Source organism: Ictalurus punctatus, chromosome 5 (assembly GCF_001660625.3).
Source record: "Ictalurus punctatus breed USDA103 chromosome 5, Coco_2.0, whole genome shotgun sequence".
Taxonomy (NCBI): domain Eukaryota; kingdom Metazoa; phylum Chordata; class Actinopteri; order Siluriformes; family Ictaluridae; genus Ictalurus; species Ictalurus punctatus.
The window spans coordinates 30,671,946-30,689,184 of record NC_030420.2 but is presented as its reverse complement, the minus strand read 5'-3'; the positions used below and the strand labels follow the sequence as shown (position 1 = coordinate 30,689,184).

General features: G+C 39.3%; 1 protein-coding gene across 1 annotated transcript in view; it reads right to left on the bottom strand.

Moving 5' to 3' along the window:
* The window catches only part of slc6a8 (solute carrier family 6 member 8), a 48,623-nt gene that overhangs the window by 6,306 nt on the left and 25,078 nt on the right, over nt 1-17,239 (bottom strand). Inside the window, exons 5-12 of the mRNA XM_017468230.3 lie at nt 16,140-16,274; nt 14,817-14,920; nt 13,750-13,874; nt 5,360-5,472; nt 3,976-4,104; nt 3,642-3,744; nt 2,755-2,855; nt 1,928-2,098 (exon numbers count right to left, since the gene is read on the bottom strand). Of these exons, the coding sequence (XP_017323719.1) occupies nt 1,928-2,098; nt 2,755-2,855; nt 3,642-3,744; nt 3,976-4,104; nt 5,360-5,472; nt 13,750-13,874; nt 14,817-14,920; nt 16,140-16,274 (981 nt within the window). The remainder of the gene's footprint in view (nt 1-1,927; nt 2,099-2,754; nt 2,856-3,641; nt 3,745-3,975; nt 4,105-5,359; nt 5,473-13,749; nt 13,875-14,816; nt 14,921-16,139; nt 16,275-17,239) is intronic.

The following is a 17,239-nucleotide window of genomic DNA, read 5'->3' as shown; positions in this document are numbered from 1 at the left end:
CCAAAACTGGTCCTGGTAACAGATTATATTGCATCGGGGGAGAGCTGTTTATGGCGAATGTTATTAATAACAAAGCAAAAGATTTATTCACTAAACACTGGACGTGATCACAGTCACAGCTTCAAGCTGTGCGTAAGAACGCCTTTACCTGTCGTAAAATCACTGGAACGCATGGCGTACAGTGGATTGCTTTGTTTATTTTCATTTTTTGGGCTGTTTCATTACTACGAGTAACAGTAGAATCACACAATACCTAAGAAAAGCGGTTTGAATTGTGGCTTGTGTGTTTAAGTCCATTCACTTGTTTACCTGCGCTACAGCTCTAACAGCATTATACGAACCGGAAAGTCTTAAAGCGATGCTCCAGCCATGTTTCAACCTAATCTCTGTTCACTGCATCTGGTCTGTATGTAAAATCACCATGGACTAGAATTTCAATACATTTGCCAGTAATGAGAAAAGAACACAAAAAGCTGTTTACTCGAAATCTGGTGAAAACCTCGATGTTTGTTTTCTTTCTGAATGTATTTCTGTGATAAAAAAAAAAAAAAACATGGATGAACAATAACTTTCTGTGCCGGAACAGCGGGAAAACCGAAGTCATGCTTATAGGCTCCCGTCATCAAATTCGCAAAGCTGCTCCACTGTCTCCGTTTGTTGATGGCTCTGTTCTAGAGACTCGACGTAAAACGAGGAACCTTGGAGTCATGTTCGATACCAGCCTCACATTTGATTCTTTTGTTCAGAGCACTGTGAAGGCATCCTTTTTTCACCTCAGAAATATAGCTAGGCTGCGCCTAATGCTAAACTTCTCTGTGACTGAAAAACTGATCAACTCATTCGCCGTCACTCGGCTGGATCACTGCGACGCCGTTTTAGCCGGAGTTTCTCAATCCACAGTCAACAAATTGCAGTATGTTCAAAACTCTGCTGCCAGAATCCTGACGGGAAAGGGACATGTGATCATATTACTCCTGTTTTGGAGGCCTTACACTGGCTCCCGGTCAGGTTCCGCGTCCATTTTAAGATCATGATGTTGACATTACATGGCTTGGCTCCGCAGGACTTATCTGCTTTATTAATTGCTTACACCCCGAATCGCAGACTGCGCTCCTCATAGTGCGATTAGTTAACTGTTCCACAAACCCGCCTAAAATCTATGGGTGACGGGGCTTTCTCTGTCTACGCTCCTTCACTTTGGAACTCTCTCAGACTTTTGGCATTTTTAAAGCTGTACTCAACACAGACTTTTTTAAACTTGCATTTGACTGCTGATGTCTTTTTTATGATTATTTTATAATAATAATAATTATTATTATTATTAGCGTTGTTGTTGTTCTTATTAACTTTTATATGTTTTAGTTTTCTGTGTACTGCTTATTTTGTGTACAGCGCTTTGAGAAGCTGCTTTTAAAGGTGCTTTATAAAATAAAGCTTATTATTATTATTATTATTATTAGTATTAGTATTATTACATACACTATAATACAAATCTAAGGATAGTGGTTGTAGTGTTTACAAAAAAACATGTTCTGGGGTTTTTCTTGTAAACGTTTTTGTGAATTTTTCAGAATAAAAGTCTTTGCAAATGAAACTGGTCATGGCTTGTGTTGGTCAGACGGCGCACAAAGACCTCAAAATGTTTTCGTTTAAGAATTGAAGGCACGTGATCACTTATTCTAAACTTTTAGCGCAACGACTGCTGTTAGGATTTTCATTACAGTAACGTTTGAGTGGATCGGGTTTCTGCTCTTTTCACGAAACAGGGAGAAGTGCTGAAATTCTTGCCCGTGATAATCAGAAATACGACATAAATGCTGCTTGGACTGCTTAATGAAATCTTCACTAGAGTCTACTGTACTGTAAGAGTTTATTGAGATAATTCTAATAAATAAATAAAAAAGCAGAACTCTTGTGTGAGCCATACCTGTTTGAAGGATCCTTTGGCCCTGATGAGCTTGTAGGCGACGTTAAGGGGGATGCAGAGCATGGAGGAGAGAGCCATACACCATCCGATCATCTCCCCCCACCACGGGTACACGTACACATTGTTGTAGGTAAGAGGCTTGTAGTTCACCAGGTTGAACACGAATATTCCCTGAGACAGAGAGAGAGAGAGAGAGAGAGAGAGAGAGAGACACCACTCAGTTTCAGCCATCACATGGACCCATGTTGTGTGTGTGTGTGTGCATGCATGTGTGGCCTATTGCTGACTGAGAGATCTCTCTGCACACTCAGTACATGAGCATGCTTTAATAATTGAACAAGCCAGCGTTATAGGTGTTATCCCTGTCCTTTACACACCTGACTGATCTCCTCTCATATCGATCAACCCTGTGAGGAGCAGCTTCAGGTGTGTTAAAGCAGGTGCTAACATGCTAACGGTTTTTGGATACAGGCATGACTGGCCCAAACAGAGAACGTCCTAAATTCTCAAAATTCACGTACAGTTCGTGTTATTACTAGAATTCCAGCCAATGCTAATATAAAATGCTGGAACGCGTGCAATCTGTTCTAACAAAACATTTCCGTAGTCTTTACTTTCTACTCGAGCTTTACGGGAAAAGATGAGTTAATCTTCAGAATGAACTCCCGTGGCGCTGAATGAACTTTCCGGCGTACGATGTACGCGAGACGATCTGAGGATCGCACTTCTAAGACGACGACAGCGCTGTGGAGAATATTTATTCTGTTTTCTATGCCGATTCTGCGGTATTTGTGTAGGTTCAGAAGCAGAAAAAGAGTTTCTCTCACCATGCAAACACATGGAGTAAAAATCGACCAGCACCACTTCATCCAAGGGAAAGGCCGGTAACCGATCATACAGGCAATGTCATCCATAAACTTATCAGCACCTGCACATGCAGAACGTACACACTTTAATACACAGGACTCAGATGAACATGTATAGCCTTTGCTTTGGTGCACAAATTGTCGATAACGCGTGCGCGTGTGTGTGTGTGATGTCAGCTCTCATGATCATGATAATTATGTAACAGATAAAACATAACAGGTGTGACGCCAGCCCGAAGTGAAGACCATCCAGAAGCTGATTCTTTTCCACCCGGAAGTGTTTTTAAATCCTCTCACACGACAGCAACCTACCACTGATGGCGATGTTTTATTGCACTTTTGATCCATTTACAGTTACAGTTCCCTCCACTAATATTGGCACCCTTGGTAAATATGACTTCATTTAGTTAGAAGTTAGTTCCTTAGTTAGTCATGACAGCTCGCGTTTTCTCTCTCTTGACGTTAATCAGACCAGAAAACCAAAAAAACAACGCAGCTTGTCACGTTACCGAGAAACTCTGACGCGCAAAGTTCTCAGACCTGAAGACTTTCCCTGAAGTGATGTGACATTCCCAAAATGTCACATCACACAGAAAACCTCACCATATCTACAATTTAGTACGTTTCTAAACACGTGCATATATATATATATATATGGAATATCTACCATGCTAAGCCCATGTGTAAGCTGTTACTATAGAAATGTTAACATATTAGAACGAGTGCATTCATTTGAATCTTGCAGCCAGAACTACTGTCAGAGCTACTGTTATAGAAAAGTACTGAGTAAAAAGAAATGAGTGTTAAACGGGTGTTATTATAATTTATGCGCTGTTGGTGAGACTTACCATAAACCCAGGCGACAACCACGCATTCCCAGAATGCCTGCCACAACAGGGTCATTCCACTGGCTGAATAATAGTCAAAAAGCTGGAAGACATACATCCCTCCCTACACACACACATGCACACACAAATGAAAGAGTGAGGTCCACTGTAACAGACTGCAATAAAAAGCAAAAACCCCTGCACAGCTTTATCCCCGTCATGAAATGCATATTAGATACCTCCGTAAATGATTGTAATAATTTCCTCTAAGATGATCTACAATAAGCGCAATAAGTGGTGAATGTTGTGAACTATGAACGTTGGCTAAAATATCTGCTTCAATCGACACACTTACCTGTGTAACCATGGAGAGATCTATAACAAAGCACAATAGGCAGCACATCGCCACTGCGATTTCTCGCTTGTTAAACTTGTAAGGGAGCAGATCCAGGATGCCAGTTACAAAGCCTTCCACTCCAACAAACTGCACGAGGAGAAGCAACACACTGAAATGACACACTGTTCAGACTGACTGCTGGTGCGAACTCTGGCTCATTGAGCAAACGGAAGCACTTGATGCACGATTGGGTTCATAATCCAAGCAAATCAAACAGGCGAAACCGCCGATTCAAAAGAAAACACAGCTGGAAACGTCCAGCGCTGCGAATCTGGTGCACTGCATTAACCCTTGATGTTCTGTAATGGTCTTTATTTAAAGTGGAACAAACGTTATGGAATCCTTCTGTGTATTATTTACGCTCCCTAAGCATGGACTACCTTTTACCATATACAGTGTATATGCACTCAGCGGCCACGTTATTAGGAACACCGGCACAATCAGCCAATCAGGTGGTAGCAGAGCAGTGCATACAATCACGCAGATACAGACGAAGAGTTTCGGTTCATTTTTAATGACAGGTGTAGAGCCCGATGTAATGATCTGCATTTGTAGGCCATTTAGGCAAAAACGAGCTTTTGACATTCTGAGATGCTTTTCTGCTCATCACGGTTGTAAAGAGTGGTTATTTGAGCTACCATGGACTTCCTGTCAACTCGAACCAGTCTGTCCTGTCACTTCTCATTTCTCTCATCAACATTTATACCATTCTTATGTATGATGTGAACATTAAATGAAGCTCTTGACCTATATCTGTAGGTCCTTGACCTATATCTGATTTTGTGCTTCACGCTGCTGCCACATAATTGGCTGGTTGAACAGCTGTCCAGGTGTATTAAAATGGACACGGTATATGGTAAAATATATGGTGTATGGGAACATGTGCATTAAAATGTGAAGGACAAGGGGTACTCCAGGATCAGGGTTTTGAACCTGTGCATTAAAATGCAAGGGCAGGTGGTTCTCTGGGACCAGGGTTCGGAGCCAGTGCACCAAAATGTGCAGAGTCGGGATTAATCCAGGACCAGGTTTGGTAACCTGTGGCTTAGGGGTTTCGCTGAATGATCTCGCGCTGATTAAAATCATCAGTTATATTATTAAGCCTGAAAATGTCACACCCCTCTTCATCTCCCTCCACTGGCTTCCTGTAGCCACCCGTATCAAATTCAAGGCCTTGATGCTCACATACAAGACCTTGTCTGGAACTGCACTGCTAAATGAATCCATATAAAATAGCTAAAAGACTGGCAAATTGCTAAACAGTGAACAGAACACCAGGGTGCTAATGAAGTACCAGCTTCATGTTAAGTTAAATTCCACCATGTGACCCTGAGTGACTGACCTGACTGTCCAGCCCCAACAACAGCAGCATGAAGAAGAAGAGCGCGGCCCAGACTGGTGCCACGGGCATCATCGACACGGCTTTGGGGTACGCGATGAACGCCAGGCCCGGCCCTGCAAGCAGGAGAGCAGCATAAGACACATTCATGGCAACAGGCCAGGGGCAGGCCATGACACACACCAGCACACTTACACACACTTAAACACCAACTTCACAGAGACAGAGAGAGCAAGAGGGAGAGAGACTGAGAGGAAAAGAGAGATGAAGTTGCATCTGGATGAAAGTGTGTATGAAAGAAATCTCATGTAAATTTTTCTGGCTGAGGTTTTCTCTAGTGACAGCCGTGTTCACCTTCACATTCAGACAGATTATTCGCAGCGGTGTTCTACTATAGATTTTGGCAAGGGGACGGTGCGGACATGCGTTTGAGTTAGCACGTAGCTATTAAACGGCGTTTAATTTAACAGGACTCTTTTAGAAAGGAATGAAACCCTTCAGTGTGTGCAGTCACAGGAAAATAATCAGCGGCGGGTTGGTATTTTGTCGCACGACACCAAGCGGTTTCACCGTTAACCACGCCGAAGTTGATCATTTCCCCGAAACGACACGCCCCAAAGTGTTTTATTCCTCTTATACCACAGCAATTTGCTAACAGTGACTTTATTCTTTTTACTAATTAACCAAAACGTCATACTTTTGATCTATTTTTAGTTACATTTAACATTATGTGCAACTTTCGCAGTTAGCTTCTATTATCACTGACATTAGAGCAGCTATAAACTCTATACTATACGTGCTATTGAAGTTAATAAAACAAACAAATCTTATTAAAGCTTATCATGTTGGAGAGAACCGGAAATCACAAAGTCCTCTATCCTGAAGACTTTACGACTGTTACAAAGCACTGGCACTGGGGACTCCTTACATAACTGTCTCCTTGGAGAAAATTTCACTGTTTATTGATAAAATAACATCAAATTTTTAATCTGTTTATGGTTAGTTTTAGAATATGTGATGCGTTCACCATACAAGTCTCTGTGTATTTGCTGTAACTATAGGAACAAAAATGTATTTGAATAACAGCATGAATATAAACTTTACCTTGATTTACATTGTAGCTGAAAATGAATCAATATCTGACCAAAATGGCGCTGTGGTATAAGTGGGTTTAATTTGGCAGAGCCATTTAAAATGGACTAATTGTACTAGTTAGTTACCATTGATTACTCCAAGTCCACAGTTATTTTTAGTTGAAGGTCAGCCAAATTTAAACAGTTTATACAACTTGTTTAAATTTGTAGAACATGAATGGGTTTTTCGAAGCTTGCTCACCAATTTCATGGCACTAGATCTTTAGATTCAGTTGGTTCTAGTAAAATTCAGTGGGTATTAGGTCTAAAGAAATGCCTTCCCTGAAGATTTTGTTAAAGCAAAACTTCTTTTTTTTTCAATCTAATCTCTAGCTTCAACATCTGTAGTGAATATGTGATGAACATGAACAATCGTTTCTGCGCATTTTCCTGCACGGAGAAAAGAACTGACAACTTGTTTACTCGAAATTCCCTTATAATGGAAGTCTGAGGGCAGTTGCTGAGGCATTCTAGGAATGTTTGCACAAAGAGCTTTCATGAATTCTTTAGTCAATGTACACTATATGGCCAAAAGTATGTGGACACCTGACCATAACACCCATATGTAGTTCTTCCCTTTACTGGAACCAAGAGGAGAGGCACAGTGGCTCGCACGTTTGCCTCGCACCTCTGGTTTAAGGGGTTGGGATCCTGCCTTTGTCCTGTGTGCACTTTCCATATTTCCATGTTCACCCTGTGCCTCGAGGGTTGCCTCCCCCAGTCCGAAATCATGCGCTGTAGGCTTATTGGCATTTCCAAATTGTCCATAGTGTGAGAATATGTGTGAGATTGTCCAGGGTGTCCCACAGCTTGTGCCCCAAGTTTCCTGGGATAGGCTCCAGGCTTCCCCGTGACCCTGTGTAGGATAAGCGGTATGTCAAATGATGGATGGATGGAACTAAGAGGCCCAAACCTGTTCTACCATGACAATGCCCCTGTGCCCAAAGTAAGCTCCATGAAGACATGTTTTACCAAGGTTGGAGTGGAAGAACCCGAGTGTCCTGCACAGAGCCCTGACCTCAACCCCACTGAACACCTTTGGGATGAACTGGAACACCTTCTGCACCTCAGGTCTCCTCATCCATACCTGACCTTGCTAGCATTCTTGTGGCTGAATGAACACAACTCCCCACAGCCACGATCCAAAAGCTAGTGGAAAGCCTTCACAGAAGAGTGGAGCTTATTATAGCAAAGGGGGAATACATCTGGAATGGGATGTTCAACAAGCACATATGGGTGTGATAGTTTGGTGTCCACATATTTTTTTTTGGCCATATAGTGTATTTGTAGCTGAGGCTCTAATTCTGTGTTATTCATCCTTTCCTTCTGTGTCAGAGGGAATCATTTGTGGTGCTACCAACATACATACTACTATGGGTCTAACCACGCATGGTTACTACAAATCCTTAGTATAAAGGTACAATAACTGGAACTTACTTGACTGTATTGCGCCAGTGTTTTAAAGTTGGATAAGATAAGAATAGCTTTGGTAAAACACTCTTTCACATTTGTCTCATTTAGTCCTTCATCAGATGCTCTCATCCAGAGTAACTTACAAAACATGCACGCAGCTGAAGGTGCAGTGACTAAAAGCAAAATACTCAGAGAACATGTAAGGCCTGAACCTATAAGCTTTGCACAAGTGTTGGAAAAGAAAATCCTAGCAGTCAGAAAGAAAAAAGAATTTTACCATAAAAACCCTAGTTCATATGTTGGTGCACACGATAGCCCCATGTCAACAGCATTAACGATAAATAGCACATTCTACCTCGAGCTTTTTACCAAACAGAGACCATGGCCTCGTCCTCTTTCTTTCTGTTGGTTCTCAAAATGGGAGTTTTGCGAATTCACAAGCTCACCTTGATAAAGGCGAAGCAAATGATTACGAGAAGCTGATGTGCGATTTTCACTTCCCGTGTCCTTTCCCCTTCGGTGAATTTGCATTTCCAATCGGAGAATTTTGATCTGACTGCTGCTTTAGTTGAAACGGAGGAAAAGCGTAGTTTTCTACTGTCTCCCGTAGCGTTAAAAATGACACATGCTACGGCTAGTTTGTAGACATTGGCACCTCTGAAATACTTGTCCATGGTAAATCACACATATCCTACAGATGCATTAAATAGAGATTACATTAAAAACCTCTGACGTATTACTTTTGGGTATTGTTGTTCTGACCTGGTTCAAGATGACATATATTAACAGAAAAGATCTATCATTACAAACAGCACAATATTAGAACACATTTATAGCCTAAATGATATTTTAAAAATCACTGATGAACTATCATTTACATTGAAACTCGACATGGGTCTCGCTACCTGGGTTTCTCTCAATGGTTAGCACTAGACATCATTAAAGTGTTGTTATTTAAATGGTGCTTGGGTTTAGAGAGGTTAGACTAGCTTGCCAGTACACAGTAGTTTGCATGCTTACATTGGGAATTTTATCTACTTTTGTTCTTGTTTGGATTTCCACGACCTGTATCAGAGGACAGCTCTACTACTGCTGGCATTTAGCTATGCTAGGCTAAGCTATTCTAACACTAAAGCTAATGCCAAGGCTGTGGCTGGCTGTGCTAGGCCAATGTGCACCCCACAGTAGTAACTAAGGCCTAACACATTAAGAGGTGTAAATGCTGACATTAGATATCAGAGGTTTACCTGCATCGGCAGTCAGCTCCAGGACCCCTCTTGAAATCGAGATGTGCACATCTCAAGAGGCAAAGCTCCTGGTTAAATAATCCTTAAATTAATACTTAAAGCCAAAATATAGATAATATAAAATTAATAGATATGAATAACAAGAAAGAGAACGGGCCTGAAGACAATCAAGGATAACTGGTTAAAGAATCAAAGGTATAATGGAAAGATCTGGAAGAAGTCTGTTTGAAAAAGGAAAAAAAAAAAGAAAAGTTCCTGTCGTTTAGGTAGGATGCGTTTAGGTCTACACAATGATGACATTTTTCCTCCCTTGAGCACATTCACACAGAACAGCTCCACATGATGTTAATATAGGACAGTCACACTCAGGTTAGTCACCACAAGGACAGACAAGGTCTTACACACACACTCACACACACACACACACACACACACACGCACACACACAGCCGGCCTCCATTTTGCAATCCAAATTTCATCAAACCTGTGCATGCTAGCATTCGATCAAGATCGATAGATAGACACGTTTTTTGTGTGTGTTGCTATTTGTTTATCTGGCTGTCTTATGTGTTATTTGTTATTCATTACATGGTTCTGCTATTTTATTCCTCGTAACATTTTAATCGATGTACAGCACTTCGGTCAACTTGTTTTAAATGTGCTTTAGAAATAAAGCTAACTTGCATATCACATGTGCCATTTATTCTCTAATTGCACATGTTTATTAGCGGATTTGCCACGCTTACATGCTATTCATTTTTGCTATTTAAAGGTGAGCTCTGGAATATTCGCCGTGTTGCATTTCGCCAATCAGATAACGGCTTCAGGAAATTCAAGTCAATGTCATGGAAATGCCCAATAACGGCAGGCAGACAGACCATGCAGCGGCATGCATGTGCAAGCGGGCACGTACGCTAAGACAAGCTTCTCATTCTATCTCTCTAGGCATTGAATGTAGAACGTGCTGTCCTTTCTTTAGACGCAACAAATGCTTGTGACCTGTTTAACACTGCTGCATGTCGAACCTCAATCTGGAACACTCAGTGCTCTTACAGCACGCAGGGAGGACGGACTGAGAGCGCCAAAACACCAAAATACACCTCAAGATCTAACAGGAATATAAGGGATTTACATTTGGATCTTTCTCCAATCACTTTTACCTAACGCTCATGAGGTGGGGACCAATCCAAGCACCAATCCGAGCAGACGCAAACAACAGTCTAAGCACTATGAAAAAGTCCGGAAAATCAGAGTTTTTCTTTTCAGTCAAATGGCCATTCATTAATTATTTGCTGGCAAGGAATAATGATGGGAAAATGTATCATTATCATAATCATTACCTGTGTGATTTTCCCCGTCATTATTGATCAATACTGTTATCGCTCATCTGTCATCTGTAAATATTATATTTATCATATTGAACTTTTATTATTGACCTCCATAAATGCCTGTTTAACTGAAAATGGAATTAAAGTACTGTACAATTTCCAATCATTATAGTTTGCCACTTAAAAACGAACAATAAGTACTGAATGTCCATTTGATTGAAAACTAAAGGGTGCTCTCTGACTTCTTTCCCAGAATGTGTATGATGAATGATCTGGATCTAATGCAATATAATATTTATTGATAATAGACAACGTTTTCTAACGTTTTCATTGGTTCAGGGCATTTTGAATGGCCAATTAAAATCAGCTCATGCCACATCTGATTTGATTACCAAAACATTGCTCGCCTGGTGATCAAAAGCCAGATAAGAAGCATTTCCAAGTAGATGAATGCATCAGCGAGTTTCTCACGAAAAGGCAATATGACTTGATCTCTTCAACTAAAGCTTCTTATCCACTGTAGGGCTGAAAGGTTACCACGTGTGCCATCTTGTGTCAGCGCAGACTCGGTGTGAACGGTTGTTTTTACTTTTCCCACATGTTATTAACGCTATTCTGTTCGGTTCTGATGAATGACAAGATGGAGGATTTAGAACCGTATGAGAGTTACGTGTTCCATGCACTGAAAGAGGAAGGTAAAGGATTCGTGGAGTGAAACGAAAGTAATCAAATGAAACTGATTTGCTACACTAAAATAATATAGTGTAATAAGGTGAGATACACAAGACAATTGCAATACCTGTCAAATTGTTATTGCTATTGTATGTCAGTAGTTTTGTTCATAACCAGCAGAGTGTACCCCCTCAAGCAGTCTACTCGCAAATGGAAGGTCAAATGTGTCGCAGATATTTCATTTTTTTCCATATAAAATGTATATATGCATAAACATACACAGCCTGCTAAAGATTAAATATGATAGGATGTATTGCAGGGTCTTATATTTCTATACTATACTATTGTACACTACACTATACTATACTATATTATGCTGTACTATACCATGCTATACTATATTATATTATGCTATATTAAATAATAGTATACAATACTATGCTTTATTATATTATATTATGCTATAATAAACTATTATACTACTATGCTATACTAAACTATACTATACTATACTATGCTATACTATATTATGCTATACTAAGCTATACTATCCTATACTATGCTATCCTATACTGTACTATACTATATTATACTATATTATGCTATACTATCCTATAGTATGCTATCCTATACTGTACTATACTATATTATACTATATTATGCTATACTAAGCTATACTATCCTATACTATATTATACTATAGTATGCTATACTATATTATGCTATCCTATACTATGCTATACTATATTATGCTATAGTAAACTATACTATACTATATTACGTATTCTATACTAAGCTATACTATGCTATCCTATACTGTACTATACTATATTATGCTATACTATCCTATACTATGCTATACTATATTATACTATATTATGCTATACTAAACTATACTATGCTATACTATATTATATTATGCTATACTAAACTATACTATACTATGCTATACTATATTACATTATTATTATTATTATTATTGTGAGTCAACATTTTAAGATGTTCCTTCACCTCCACCAAACCTAAACACTGCGAAAGTTCTCACTAGTTTAAGTAAGGAATAAAACACAACAGGGTGAGCTGTTCTAGGAAAATAATCAGTGACATGGTGGTGTGATGAACTGCCACCTCAAATCTGATTACTTTACAAAAAAAAACGGCACATCCCAAAGCGTTTCGTTCCTCTTGTATACTGCAGCTATTCCAAAATTTTACTAAAAAACTAAAAGGACAGCATCATAATTGTTTTTAATTATTATCAGTTTATAGTTGTGGGAACATCTGCAAAAGTTCAAACGTTCCTGTTAGCACGTACACTATACAGTGTCAGCTATAAATTTATTAATGAGGCAAAAAAAATAACTTCTGGTGAAAAATGGGCTTAATCTGCAAACCTGATTGTATTTTTCGTGTCCATTGTATTTTACGACATGTAATAGAGTTGTTCAAGGTTTGATCTCTCTTTTGTACAACGAGTTGTGGATCTGATTGTCCTCTCCATCCTCTGAAAGTTAAACCACCCCCCGCCCACGAGACATTTATTTCAGTCCAGATGCACACTAACTTGCACACCATGACAGTGCTGCTCTCTGCATCAAAACATTGCCAGATGTGGCTTTTCTATTTTTATTTTGTCTCACTGATGTTATGTGGATATAGGGCATACATATGAGTATCTGAATACTGGCACTTCAAATAGAATACACACTCCTGTTTATAATCAGCATGTAGTTTGGGATGTGTGCCGAGTGCAGGACTTCCTATATACTCTGATCTGGCTGCATAAAGACAAACATAAAGATCCACTTATGCCTATGAGACAGTACACACACGCACACACGCACACACACACACACACACACACACACACACACACAGTTTCACATTCACCTTCACACACATTTCTCTCAAATATTCACACAGAACATCTTCTAAAGTCGCTTTCAGACACAAACACAGACAATACATTCAAAAACAAAAAGGACAAAATTCTATATCATGCACCACGGACATATTAAAAAGTGAACTCTTTAGTAAAACGTTCAATTATTTCACTTATATTTTGGATTTGCAATATATTCCATTTTCGAATTGGTTAAAATAACTCCGATTCAGTCAGATTCATCCTCATTCACTTATTAACACACCTAGGCACAGACTCAGACACACCTACACAGTACTCTTTCAGTATGATAATTCTGTCGATCATTTGTCATTGAACACATTACATACAAAATACAATAAACCTTAATTAAAGAATAATCACATATTTAACGGTAAATGTGTCACGAAGAATTTCAATAAAATAAAATCAACCTCAGGACTTCATTACTCATTCCTCAAATGTTTCTATGTCCAGAGACTTTGCTTGATCTTTCTGGAGAGTGAAAATAACTTTTATAGGTAGCACAGTGCAAATAGTTACAACCTCTGATTTTCCTTCAGCTCAATTCGTTAACAATTTTACACATATGTAAGACAGGGACACTAGCGTAAACTTTTCCCTGATACAATACACAAACATCCGGAAACTCCAGAGTAAAGCCTGTACACACTTAATAAGCATGCGTTGAAAACACTAACACTCGATGGAGTCTTACCTGACTCTGCCACTTTTGAGATTTCCACACCCTGCTCAGCAGCCATGAAGCCCAGAATGGAGAAAACCACAAAGCCGGCGAAGAAACTGGTGCCGCTGTTTATCAGTGCCAACACAAACGTATCCCTGAGGACGACGAGACAAACAAAAGTCAGTCAGAGTCTGTCACAGACCGCACATTCAAATTCTTTTGATTTCATAAATAAGTTGAGTCAATCCTGTCTTATACGCAAATTACCACATGATGACACTGTATATAAAAGCTTATCCGTGTAATCTGCATGCGAGGCTAGCTAGCTGACGTAAAAAATTACTTAAATACTGAACATAAAATGTTGGTTGTTATAGTATATCTTTTGTCTACTTGTTGAATAAACCACCAAGACTATGAAAATATAAATCCAGACTTAAACATGTCTAGCTCTGATAAATGTGAGCTAGTTTCCGAGCAATTAATGTGTGAGTTAGCTAACTTACCTAATGCTAGCCATTTAAAAAAAAGGGGGGAAAATGGCTGTAATGGCATGTATAAATTGTTGAGAATATAACAAATCTATTTAATACCCAGATATTGAAATCACACTTGTGTCTACCTGTGGCAAATGTGAGTATAACTAGCAGTTAACTAGCCGGCTGGCCAAGTTAGCAAATATTATGATATATTAAAATAATCATTTATGTATCGTGGCACTTTTATAATAAAAGCAAAGGGGTCAAGATGTGCCAGTTTAGTAGTTTCTTGGGCATTATAAAAGAACATATTATACACTTAATTAGTCTAATTATCTAATTATGTTTAAGGTTTTAAATGATGTCGTTTAGGAGTAATTAACGCAACAGTGATAACCTTACGCTTGCTAAGCTTCCCTGAAACGATGCCTTTTCTTTTTAACCTTCATGACCATTACGTGACAGTCCTTCAGTTTGTTAAAACTTGCAGTTTGTCAGAACCCAAATTCTGATAATGGAAAGTAATGCTACAAACAAGCAGAGACTGGGAAGCCACAGACAAAACAAACATGGAAAGAGAGAAAACAAATGCAGTGTCCTAACAAAAGAGGACCTTACCTATAGCAGTTGTTGTTGAATCGGTTATAACTGCCGAGAGCAGTCAGGGCTCCGAGTCCGATGGCGTAAGAAAAGAACACTTGAGTGCCGGCATCAATCCAGACCTGAATGATGGAGAGAGCGAGCGAGAGAAGAAGGAGAAGAAGTAATTAGAATAAATGACATCAATTGTAAAAATCCTACCGGATTTCAGTTTACTGAAATCAATCCGATCCGAAGTGTTCCGACAGACCGGAAAACTAAACGGGGCGCAGTTTAAAGCGCCTTGGAACGTTCACTGCTTTACAAATAACACACTCTTCATATGGAAGAAGTCTTCATTTTAAGGAGTATTACCGTTTGAGGCTAATCAAAGTAAATCCTAAGAAATGAACACTTTTTTCCTTCAAACAATGCTGAGTAGGTGCAGACTTCTGTTACGCGTTATTTTCTGAAATATCCTGTTAACTGTTATCTGGCTAGCATTAGCAGTGATTTTATAAATACTTAAAGATCCTTTTAGTAATCCTGTCAGGTTAGCTCATGTCATCTAGCCGCTGAGCTTGTGAGCTTATCAGTGAAGATTATTAACATTTATTATGAACATTAGTAATCCTGTCAGGTTAGCATAGATAGATGCTGTGCTGTGAATATTATGTACATTTATTAACACTTAAAGATCCTCTTAGTAATCCTGCCAGGTAAGCTCATGTTAGCTGGCTAGCATTAGCAGTGAAGATTACGGATATCTATAAACACTTAAAGATCCTCTTAGTAATCCTGCCAGGTAAACTCATGTTAGCTGGCTAGCATTAGCAGTGAGGATTATGGAAATTTATAAACACTCAACGTTCCTCTTAGTAATCTTGTCAGGTTAGCTCATGTTATTTGGTAGCATTAGCAGTGAAGGTTACAGATCTCTATAAACACTTTATGTTCCTCTTAGTAATCCTGTCAGGTTAGCTACTGTTATTTATGTGGATATCATTAGCAGTGAGCATTATGAACATCTATAAGCACTAACTGTTCCTTTTAGTAACCCTGTCATACTAGCTTATGCTATCTAGCTGACAAGCTACAGCTGTGAAGATTATGAACATATAAAAATACTTAAAGGTCCTATTAGTAATTCTGTCAGGGTATCTAAGTGGATAGCTTTTGCAGTGAAGATGAACATTTAATCGTCTCAGAAATCTTGCTAACAGAAGGTTAGCAGTGACTCTGCAGGTTACAGAAGGTTAGCAGGCTCTCTGAAAAACTGCATACATTGGATTAGATAAATGTCTTTATGAGCAGATTTTATTATTATTATTTTTTTTACAGACCCATTCCTTCAGTGCTCACCTGTGCTTTTTTAAGCTTTGACCAGTCAGGTTTGAGATAGTACATGATACCATCGGAGGCCCCAGGTAGGGTCACACCTCTCACCAGGAGAATGACCAGGACAACGTAGGGGAACATAGCAGTGAAATACACAATCTGCAACACACACAGTTATGAATATTATAAGCAGGGGATCTGCTGAATATTGAATATTTTTTGTTCATGTCCATGGAACACATTTGAGAATGTCTTAGAAATTCCTGTTTCGAATCAGCTGGCCGGTCATTCATTTTTCCCTCCTGCAAAGCCAATGGCAATCTTTGGCTATTGAAAACATGATTCATCTGACCAGGCCACCGTCTTCCATTGCTCCATGGTCCAGTTCTGATGCTCACATCCCCATTGTAGACACTTTCACCGGTGAACAGGGTTCAGCACTGTGTGTTCTGACACCTTTCTATCATAGACAGCATGAACTTTTTCAGCAATTTGTGCTACAGTAGCTCTTCTGTGGGATCGCACCAGACGGGCTAGCCTCCGCTCCCCACAGGCATACGTGAGCCTCTGGCGCCCATGACCCTGTCGCCGGTTCACAGGTTGTCTTTCCTTGGACCACTTTTGGTAGGTACTAACCACTGCATACTGGGAACACCCCACAACACCTTCTGTTTTGGAGATGCTCTGACCCAGTCGTCTAGCCATCACAATTTGGCCTTTGTCAAAATCGCTTAGATCCTTACACTTGCCCATTTTATTCCTGCAGTTGCTGTTTAATTTATCCCACCCCCTGACAGGTGCCACAGTAATCAATGTGTTTCACGTCACCTGTAAGTTGTTCTAATGTTATGGCTGTATCTATCTATCTATCTATCTATCTATCTATCTATCTATCTATCTATCTATCTATATATACATACAGTGTGTATGTGTGTGTGTGTGTGTGTGTGTGTGTATATATATATATATATATATATATATATATATATATATATATATATATATAGAGAGAGAGAGAGAGAGAGAGAGAGAGAGATAGATAACTGTATATTTAAGTCTGCATTCTTTGTCTTTTCTTTCTTTCTTTAAGATATCAGTTATCATTTTTGCTATTTTACACTAAA